The sequence below is a fragment of the Brassica napus genome, chromosome C2 (assembly GCF_020379485.1).
Source record: "Brassica napus cultivar Da-Ae chromosome C2, Da-Ae, whole genome shotgun sequence".
Lineage (NCBI taxonomy): Eukaryota > Viridiplantae > Streptophyta > Magnoliopsida > Brassicales > Brassicaceae > Brassica > Brassica napus.
The window spans coordinates 36792152-36802951 of NC_063445.1; the positions used below are offsets into that span (position 1 = coordinate 36792152).

Sequence of the window (10800 nt, forward strand, 5' to 3'; positions counted from 1 at the left end):
TCTGCCACTTGTCATAAGAAGAAAAAAATTTAACTTTATATATATATTGGGTATAGTATGACCAATCAAATAATATATACTTATTTATGATTGGTTTAACTACACCTAATTTATATATCAAATGCTATTTTTGGAAAAATTAATAGATTTCTTAATATTTGTGCATTCACCTAAAACTACCTACATAAAAAATAGAGGGAATAATAAAAATGACTATTTCTATGTGTTTGGCTAAATTAACTAAAATAGAAAAAAAAATTATTTAGTAAAATGATTATATAGAGTGAAAATAAATGTAATACGTTTTTATTATTTTCATCTAAGTTATTATTTATTCACAAAAACATGTCTTTGGCTACGTAATTTTCCACCGATTGAAACTAAAAACACACTAAACCGAACGTTTAACCATATGCAAAACCCAGTTATTTTACATTTTTGATCCATAATTGGCACACAGTTAAATGCTGAAAACTAATAAATAAAAATATGCGCTATTATTATTATGGTAATATAATTAATGATGTGATGTATTGTTAACGTAATTTAATTAATAAAATTGTTAAATTGAGTGAAATATGAAAAGACAATTAATATAATTAGATTAATAAAATTACTACAAAGACACTACATTTTTTTTTATATTGCTATTCATGTTTTCAAACAATTCCAAAAGATAGTTGAGTTTTAATATTATAGATAGATGATATCCCTCATCTTTCTACTCTTCTTTTCAAAATTGGATAAAATAATTTAATAACATAATTTTTAGCTATGAAACTAATTTATTATCTACAACTTTACGTGTATATTAATGTTTACTATATAGTTTAGTGACTTGATATTTAAATGCTTTTCTATGATCAAAATTAGTATTTTAACCAGAAATATATGAAATTTTCAAATATTTATTGTTTAACTATTTCATATATATATATATATATATATATATGATACTTTATGTTTACAATTTATATCTATTATATTTTTATTGATTAAACCATAAAATTATACTAAGTACTAATATAAATGATACTTATTTAATTAATCTAAAGGTATATTTGAAGATAACTTCTTCTCTTTTTTTTTTACATCAAAAGGCTATTCTATCTGTTAAACTAGAGGTGGTCTGAGAATCTAACCGGGACAGAACAACCAATAAACAAACAGTAAATCTCTATGAAAAGTTCTCGCAGTCTTGGCTAAAGTATCCGTCGTCTTGTTCTGGGCCCTTGGTACGTGGAAGATCTTGAAGTCGTGGTAGCGTCCTTTCATAGCTTAGAATTCCGCCAGTCAGTTCCGTGGAGAAGATGACTTTTTTATATCTACTATATTATCAATACTATAGTATATATGTATATAAGAAAGTGGTTTCGGTATATACCCTTCCGTATATACAGTATGCTATACGGTAAGTGGCCGCCTAGCCCGGCTAGTGTATAGCATATTTTATAACACTGCGCTAGTGCTAATAATATTTGATGCAAAAATTTTGCATCCAAGACTTAGAATCAATATAAGCTACAAGTGAAATGTCGTGAGGATGGCCTCGTACTTTTCTTGGAGAAGGCTTCTATGTTCAGTGCTCTTTGCTATTTTCACATAACGAGCCACTTCTTTAAACCCATTGTGCTGTCTTAACAACAAATCACTTTCGTCTTCATCTCCCGCCATCAAGTTCTGCTTCTCTCCTCCAAAAGTTTGTATTGGTGTCAATGCCCATTGCATAGCCCATATAGCAAGAGGTCTCATATAACAGAGAGACCTGTATTCATCATTCATGTTCCACGCTTCTGGTGTCTGAAAAGAGCAACTGCACCAACACACACAGAGCTCACAAAAAGTTAGCAAGGGAAATCGAATCCAAGGCTGTTGCTAGTTTATGCTTTAGCTTCTCCAAAGAAAGCAGAAAAATGAGCTTATTTGTTATACCTGAGACCACGATCAGACCAAACAGCCTCATAGATTCCACTTGCTGTCTGAAACCCTTTCTCTCTTTGTCCTTCTTGAATCATACAAGCTGCAACAGAGTAAGTGGTCCCAGCCCAAACCTCTTTCGAAACCAGCGAGTTCGTGTCCACTTGTCCATCCGGAGACATCCCATTCACAGCGCCACGTGTCCCTCCTCTTACCTTCATCACATTAAACTCATGGATCGTCTCGAGTGCTTTCTTTATCCACTCTTCTTTCGTTATTGGCTTCAGTCCGCACGCTCTCGCGTACCTACAAATACTCAGTCACTTAGCTACTGCGATTGAGACTGATAAAACGAAAATTCAGCGGTTGACTTGAGTCTTACCATTGTCCAGCCAACTGATCAGCAAGAATCGAGGAGCTCGAGTCGCTACCGCTGTTATCATAATCGAAGTAAGAACCGTTCCACAGCTTCTCGTAAACGGTTTTCGCCTTTTCATACTTTGCGTTGAAGTAAAACGCGACAGCGTTTTCCCCAACAATAGTAGCAAACGCAGACGCAGCTTGAAGAGCAGCGACATAAAGACCGCCGCAATAAGCACTAACGCCTGTAACACTCCACGTGTCGTATGTCTGGTCCGGTAACCCTTCGTTCTCAATCATACCGTCCTCGTCCTTATCGAACTGATCCAAATAAGCCACCGCTAGGTAAACAGATGGCCAAACCGCTCTTGCGAAGCTATAATCTCCGGTTGCAACCACGTCTCTGTAGACTTGAAGAACAAACTTGGCGTTCAAGTCTTTCCAACGATCCGTGTTGAACAAGTTATACGCGTTTAGTTCAAGCCAAGGATTGTTTAGACCGATGTCGTGAGGAACCGATCCTAGCAGTTTTCTTGGAACCAACTCGCCGGAGCTCATGATCTCTTTCTTGGTGGGATCTTGGAACATAACCGCTGCTGCAAAGTCTCTCTGGATGCTGAGTTCGAGCTTAGAGAAGAGAATGAGAAGTGGAAAGGAAGAGTAGAAGTGAACGTCGTAAGTGTTGTACATTAGATACTCAATTCCTTCGAGGTATAAGAATTGTCCAATGTTCTCTTCCGCGTTTTGAGACTGAGGAGAGTGGTGAACCTGATCACAAACCGCATTGATTTTCTGGAGGATGTCTGTATCATTACTGTTCTGTTCAGTGCTTCTTTCTGTAGTTTGCTTGTAGGGCAAGCCATCTATGGATAATCAGTAATCAATGAGAGAGTCAGAAATTTTCTTGAGTTGTCGGTTTGTGATTAACTAATTACCTGTCCAGATAGCTCCTCCAGAGTTGAAATAGTATAGTTCGTTGAATAGAGTGACTCTATACCTGAAAAATTCTTAGGTTATAATCTTTTCTTTTCTTTTTTTGATGAAAGGTTATAATCTTCTCGTCATCGATTGTTGGAGATGAGAATCAAAGATAGGTTACCAATCAGGGAGTGAAGTGTCTAAAAGAATAGTGTTTTGCCATTCTTCAATCTGAGACTCCCAATTACCATAATCTTGTTTTTGTATTAAGAACAAGAAACGTCATATTAGAATGCAATAGAAGTGAAAAAAATAATTTATATATATATATATATATATATAGAATTGCACAAGCGTACTAAGAAGAGCGTCACGAGCCATATTCACTGCTGCGTCGCCTAAAGAGCCATAGAATCTTGTGTATCGTCTGTAAAATATTAAGGATTTTAACATGCAAGATATGTGTAAATACATGGAAATGTGAATTATCAGGCCACACCTGTGGTAAGTCCTCTCATTAAACCGCACTTCAGGACAGTCCCATGAGAGAGAAAACGTGACTGTACGGTCACAACCTGGAGGGACCTTCACTTTAGCAGCTATGGCTGCTCCAATGGCTGTTCCAGGTCTCGAAGGTGAGCCTGGCTCACAAGGCAATTGGTCGAATGATTTGTTCTACAAAAAAAAAAAAAAAAGAAGTTCAGAAACCTTTAGATCTTTCTTTGATTGGTTTAAAAGAAGGTTTGCGGAAAAATAGGGAAACCTTTTTGATCTCATCCCACATAGCTCTTGGTGTGATTTCATTAGGAGAATAACCAGAAACCAAGAAGCATGGACACTCAGAGACACTAACATCGTCTGTTTCTTGCGCTGCAATGGCGTAAGTAACTGGTGGGTGTCCATTGGCTGTTCTGTAAGTTAATAAACATACCGACTAAATTGGTTAAAGTTGAGTCTGTTAACCATTCATGTCATCATACTTACTAAAAATATCCTCAAACCGACACTAATCCTTGCCTCAAAACAGAGGAATTTTAAACCACCAAAGGGTCTCAAATAAAAGAGGTTTTACTTGTGATGTAAAGCTATTGCATGTACTCCATCTCTTTCCCTGAGGTATATTGCATTAGAAATCAGTTTCTTGTGTCAGAAGCAAAGAACAAAAGCAGTGGCAGTAGAGATCAAGATGCAGATTCTTACATTATTGATGAGTTGAAGTGTTCTCCAGTAAACCCAGAAGCTCCTCCCACTGAGTTCTAAATTTATACAGAGACAAAAATTGGCACGAATGTTTAAAGATATGAACAATATATGTCTCTTTTTTGGTTTGAAATTAGTCACCTCCCATGTAAAGAGCAAAGTAACCGTTGCTTCTTCTTTTCCAAGATTAGTCGCCTGTAAACATTAGCCAAAAAGCACATACATGTAATATGATGTACTGGTATCAAAGTTTATCAGGAATATTCTTTTTTTTTTTATTCGGGGAAATTTTCTTACCGTAAAAGCGAAAACGGATACTGGAAAACTGCTTTCCTTGTAGTTATTCGGTATAAAGGGAGAGACTTGACGAGAAACTATTCTGAGTTTAGGGTCAGGCTCTGTTCTCCAAAGTCCATGCATTTTATGAATCATCAATCTAATGCATGTTGATCTACAATGAACCATTATTAGAGATCATTTCATACCGTTGAAGACAGTCCAAGACCTAGGATACAGAGCATGATACGTAGATTTGTCCCCCTTTATCTTCCAATCCCATGACTCTATTCCTAAATCTTCTGTTCTACCACTGCATAGACAACTCAAGTTAATAAACAACAATGCTTGTGCTCAAATGCTCCATGCAAAGTTATTAAGTGACTTACTTTGCAGACTCTGGACTTGTTGCGCATAGAACAGTTGAGTAATTTACACCACCGGGTCTCGAAACAAAAACCTATAAATGATTATCAAAATGCATTAGAGAAGCAATCAAAAGTATACATCTTTGTGTTCGTAATGTGTCATGACAAGAGAGGACACTTACAGAGAACTGATTTGTGAGGATTGGAGCTTCTTCACAAACTTTAGGGAAGAGCTTGAACTGCTGAAACTCACCTTTGTAACTCCTTCCGATGCTTCCTGCACTATAAAAATGTTCGGTTTGGTTTATTAATAACATATCTAGACAAGATCTGAGGTTGGTTATCGAGAATTGATCTTCTGTCATTTGTTTATGCATACCCAACTCCACCTAAAGGGACACCATGGTTGCCTTTTACATTCTTCTTTTTGAAGATATCGTAAATGGATACCTGGAAGTTATCAAACAAACATGGGAGCTTGAGAATTTGGTACTAGATAAAAATCAATGTTTTGTGAATAGAAAACAACTTACTTTTCCTTTTGCTGCCTCTTGTTTAGTGTGACGCCACAATCTATAGCCTATTGGAAACTTCAAAAAAGGCAGAGAGAAAGAGGTGTTAGTATTCTCTCATTCATACCAATAATAAGAATGCTTTTTGGTATCCAAATAACTGAATCAAATTTGTCCTTTTAATCTATTTTCGTTTTGATTTAATCTTTTATGGAGAAAGAATGGTACCAGGTGAAGAAAATCGCTTGTACTCATCTTGAACTCAGAAGGGTTCTTTACTTTGCTGTTCAACTTCCGCTGCCATGTTACTTGAGGAAGTGAGAGTGTCTCACTTCCAACCTAAAACGAATTATCAAAATTAGATTTAACATTTCATAAACAAACCAAATGTTTTATCTTTAGTACCAAAACTTTCATGTTCAGAACAACTGGTGACATGAAACATAAGAAAAAAGAACAAAAAAATAGAGAAAGACAACTTTATTACCAACTGGGTTTGAAGTTCGCTTTCCATTCAAGCGTTCTGCATATTGTTTTAATGGACTCAAAATAGTATGGATTATAAAGAAAAATCTTTATTTTGTTGGAAATTAAATCATGAACAAAGCAGAAGAACAAAGTTATAAGATAAGAGTAAGTTATAAGATGGGACAATTCTCGCCAGGGTGTGGAAGTCGGAGGCGGTGGAGCGTCGGTCACTTGTGGGGGACAATGGAGGGGTTCTATAGGTGAAGAAAAGCTGCCACACATGGGTGGTTCTCCTCTCATGTAATTTGGACCCACCACGTTGGCTAATCTATCACTTGTTGGTTGCTTTATATGATGAAGAATTGTTTCCTTATTTTTACTTTAGAAGATTTTCTACACCAAAACTGAAGGAAAATATCTCTGAACTCTCTCATGCATGCTCCATAAGGAGTAAGGACCATAGCTCCGTACGCAATCTTCATTTTTTTTTTTAAAGGGCAATCTTCATTTCATTTTCTTCACTTATAATTTCCATATTTTTTTTATGATTCGACATACAAATTTGATTGATTAGTAATAATAGTTTTTAAAAAATTTAACTCTCACACTTTAAATAGTGTAATCATATTGTATTTGGTCTATAATCTCCTTATTTTGTTTGATTATGTTAATTAATAAAGTAAAATAATATGAGTAAAATTGAAAAAAAAAATCATTCTTGCACTGGAGATATAAAATGGCACTTATAATGAAAAAGTTTTAAAAATTAAAATAATACTTAATGCTCTTTCTATTTTACAAAGAATGTCATCTGCTAAATTTTCACAAATATTAAAAAATGATTTAACATTTTTTTATTCATGTTCACATACTAAATGAATTTCCCTATCTAACTAATACATTAAAAGAATAAAGTTAAACTGAATTTTCATTTTAAATTATTCATCTATTAATATAAAGAACACAAATCACTCCTCTTCATTCAGCCACGTCAGAAAATACCCTTCCCAGAAGGCGACACGTGTCTAAACACACAGATACGCCGTGTTTCATTTAAATGTGGTTTCGTGGATATTTAGTTAAACTAGGTCTTACATGCCTTTTCATCCAGATGTAAACGCGCTTCTTAACGTCGTTTTAGTATTAGGGTTTTGCGCATAGCTTTCGTCTCCGGCATACGATGTCGAGATAGAACTAGAGTTTCTTTATCGCGCAGCCGATCTTTCACCTTCTTCTTGTCGGTTGAGAGACAAGACCAGTAACCAAAATTCTGTCATAAAGCCTTCCATCAACCGAGCACCCATCATCTATATTAAATGCGACTCTTGGGACTGCAAGTCGGTGAAAGTTATGCTATAAAAAGGTATGAGTTCCTGCTTTTAGAATCATCCTCTCATTCATTTTAAACTAAGCAGCATCACAGTAACTGAAATGGCTAACGCTTTGTTCTTCCTCTCTGATTTACAGAACGGCCGCTCTTCCTCCATCGTTCAAGTTCGCCTGCTCCGTTTCTGTGAGCGCGACACCTGTCCCTACTTTTAAAACTCACCGTTTCATTAAAAGTTAAATTGGGCTGCGTTTCAGTTTTGTGTTTCTCATGATTTAGTGAGCCTTATTCCCGTGATTCAGCCCAAAATAATTAGATCAACTGCATGATTATTAGGGTTTCGTGTGCTTCTTCCACGATGAAGCCGAGAGTTTTCTACTTTGATCTCTGAAACATCTATGGAGTTTCGATTTCAATCCATGTTAAACAGGCTTCTGTGAATCTCTGGCATTCTGTCTTTTCTTTATGAAACCGAAATGTTACTCCTAAATGATTCATCCTCTTTATCGTTCTCTTTAACTCCATCACCCATCTATGAGCACAATCTGTTATTGAATGCGTCTTATTCCTCTGTAAGGCAGTGTCTCTAATCCTATAAAAGGTGAGCCTTAGTTTCTTTAGAACATCATCATCTGAGATTGTGAAACCGATTCTTGTGTTTCATAAGTTCCATACTTGCATCAGCAATCAGCATCTACCAATCCAAAATTTTGTTGTGGAAATAAGCTACTCACCACCTAAAATTTTCTTTGCCACCCATGGAGATGACAATGTGTATGTTTGTGATAATAAGACGGCAATGGTGGCCCTGGTGATGATATGCCAGGAGTAAAGACACTTCCAACCAAGATCAGTGTCGGTGTTGATGGAAATGTGAGGGTAATATTTTCTGAAACGACCACTGGTGGCCCATCTGGAAAAAAACTCTCTGCTTCTGACGTCTTTCACAGAAGCTAAAATAATGCTTAAGCATAATAGTTGTCACTTTTACAACTACATCTGCTGTGTACTATTTTCTTTGAACTATCAGACAATTGTATTGGGCTTTTCTTATCATATTTGCAAACATATCAGTGAACCTTTCTGTTTGCGGGTTTAACTTAAAGAAAGTAAAAACAATACAATCTAACCATACAATAATTTTGTATAAACCAATAAATGAAAGAGATGTTAGAATTTGTTGCTAAAAAGCAAAGGAAATGAATATTGCACCTGATATGTTATGTGTAATATGTGTCCACATGGTTGCTACTGGAATGAGGCATAAGCATGGATGTTAGTTTCCAGGATAACATTATTTAGATTCAACTTTAACCTTTTTCTTCATAAGAAGTATAAAGACAATCATATTTGAGTTTCCTTCAAATATTTTCCATTAATCGACGAGCCATTCGTTTAGCGTTATTTAGATTCAACTTTAACCTTTTTCTTTCGTAAGAACTATAAAGACAATCATATTTGAGTTTCCTTCAAATAGTTTCCATTAATCGACGAGCCATTCATTTAGCATATGAAAAATTTTAATTACTGGGTCGACTAACAATTATCCTTAGGCATGTATGTAACTTAAAAAATTAGTCTGCTGCTTTCTGTTTCGTACTGGCTATAAAGCCAGTCATATGTTCCTAATAATCATTGTCCAAAACTTAATGCTAAAATAAGTATATGTTTATAAGTATTGTGAACACAAAAATGTAAAATTATTGTACATTATTAAATGTGAACTTTTTAAAATACTAAAATAAAAGCTTCAACCATTATTGTAGTACTGATATGAAACTAAAACTATATACACTTGCTTAGTCCAATAAAAAATATTATGTAAAATAATCTGATAACAAAAATAACATAATGAAATTAGATAACTTATACTAAACCAAACAGATTAAAATATATGAACTGACATAGTAAAAATAGAACACAACTTCATTAATAATCTCAACAATCATATTAAAAATTTTAGTTAATCTCAAGGAAACTAAATTTGGGAAACGAGCTCGACGGAAAAAAATAATAAAAATTTAAAAAGAAATTATAAAAATAACATTCCATATATAATTAAATTAACATAATTTACATTGAAACAAATGTTAAAATAAAATAATGAAATAAATTTCCGCGCGAAGCGCGGATTTTCTCTAGTTAGAAATATAAAATAACATTCTAAAATGTCCATGAAACGGAGGAAGTATGAAATAAATGGAGTAATAATTTAGTCTTTCAATTTTAAACACTAAATGTTCTGAATGTTTATACTCACACCGCATTTAATAGTAACAAAAATCTTTATATATACTTATGAATCTATATATTTTTGTTACTATTAGGACCGCACAACAGTTGTTCCGCATTTGTCCCGCATGTTGCCATTTGAACCCTAACATATACTCTATTTGTTTCTTAAAACTGACATCTACCATTTTTTTTTGTTCAACACCATTTTTCTTGTTTCAAAAAAGTATCATTCAACATTTCCAATTCAACTTCTATACACTATTTTCATTTTTACCTTTTTAACTTACGAATAGATGTTTATTTAATTTAATTTTAATTAAATAATGAGTGATTTAGCTATGTACACTTAAAATCAATCTAAATTAAGTAAGTATCCTTGATTATAAAATAAAAGAACTGTTTCATACATTTTGTATACTGAGAGGACAAAATACCCCTTACCTTTGGCAGAAGAAACAACTGTGAGCTGTGAGAGAGGTCATCGTAGGCCACTGTTTGTAGAAGTAGGTTTGGTCCTAGGTAAGCTTCTTCACCACAGGCTGGCTCCAGTTTTTGTGTAGACTATGTACATAATTTGACACAAAATAATAGGAAATATTAAACAACAAATAGAATGTTTAGCATATATTATAATTTAATAATCACAGTGACCTTATTGATGAAGAATTAAAATATATATTATCTTTCTTATAACATTAACCTAAACTACATTATGTTGAATAAATTGATAACAATAAGCAAATAATATGATATACAAATTAGCATTTTGGTGTTTACGGTGAGTAATCAATAAAACATAAATATTATTAGATAACTTATAAATTATCCATTAGTTAATGTTATATGTTAAACGCTATTTTGACTGGTGAAGGTCATGGTTTGTTAACATTCAGGTGAATATCCTATATGCTATTGTATGTCTCATAAGTGAAAGTATAAACATAACATACAACCCTTAACTTAACAAATATATTTACTAAATAAATTAGATATTCACATGTTAAGTTATATGTTATCATGTTACACGCATCGGTAACGACTAATAAAATAGTAACAAGACCAATAAATAAGGTCGTCATAGTTTTCCAACTGATACATAATTTGTTAGCTGATACATAATGTGTTAACTGATACATGATTTGATAGATGGTTTCTCAACTAATATATTGTTTGATATATATATACTCGCTTAGTTGATACATAATACAAAAATGTGTCA

The 10800-nt window shown here is 33.9% G+C and overlaps 1 protein-coding gene across 2 annotated transcripts; it reads right to left on the bottom strand.

Annotated features, from left to right (window-relative positions):
• Nucleotides 1-1333: 1333 nt before the first annotated feature.
• LOC106378341 (non-lysosomal glucosylceramidase) lies at nt 1334-6404 on the bottom strand. Of its 2 annotated transcripts, XM_048748483.1 has the most exons (19): nt 6039-6398; nt 5780-5890; nt 5573-5629; nt 5419-5489; nt 5222-5321; nt 5061-5131; nt 4881-4984; nt 4693-4793; nt 4537-4590; nt 4396-4451; nt 4268-4306; nt 3959-4106; nt 3695-3870; nt 3555-3622; nt 3377-3449; nt 3213-3274; nt 2300-3140; nt 1933-2223; nt 1334-1813 (listed from the first exon to the last, which is right to left on the bottom strand). In XM_048748483.1, the coding sequence occupies exons 1-19, from the start codon at nt 6063-6065 to the stop codon at nt 1522-1524; spliced, it is 2742 nt and encodes a 913-aa protein (XP_048604440.1). In that variant the 5' UTR covers nt 6066-6398; the 3' UTR covers nt 1334-1521. The 2 variants fall into 2 exon arrangements, with proteins under 2 accessions (XP_048604440.1, XP_048604439.1); XM_048748482.1 differs by having other exon boundaries at nt 3959-4129; nt 4396-4590; nt 6039-6404.
• Nucleotides 6405-10800: the final 4396 nt, after the last annotated feature.

What these genes read in the sequence shown, in the direction of transcription:
- LOC106378341 (XM_048748482.1), bottom strand. Translation starts at nt 6,065, where the DNA reads ATGGAAAGCGAACTTCAAACCCAGTTG. An exon ending in GATCAGTTGGCTGGACAATG is followed by an intron (nt 2,224 to 2,299) that starts GTAAGACTCAAG and finishes GAGTATTTGTAG; the next exon opens with GTACGCGAGAGCGTGCGGAC. An exon ending in TGGTCTGATCGTGGTCTCAG is followed by an intron (nt 1,814 to 1,932) that starts GTATAACAAATA and finishes GTGTTGGTGCAG; the next exon opens with TTGCTCTTTTCAGACACCAG.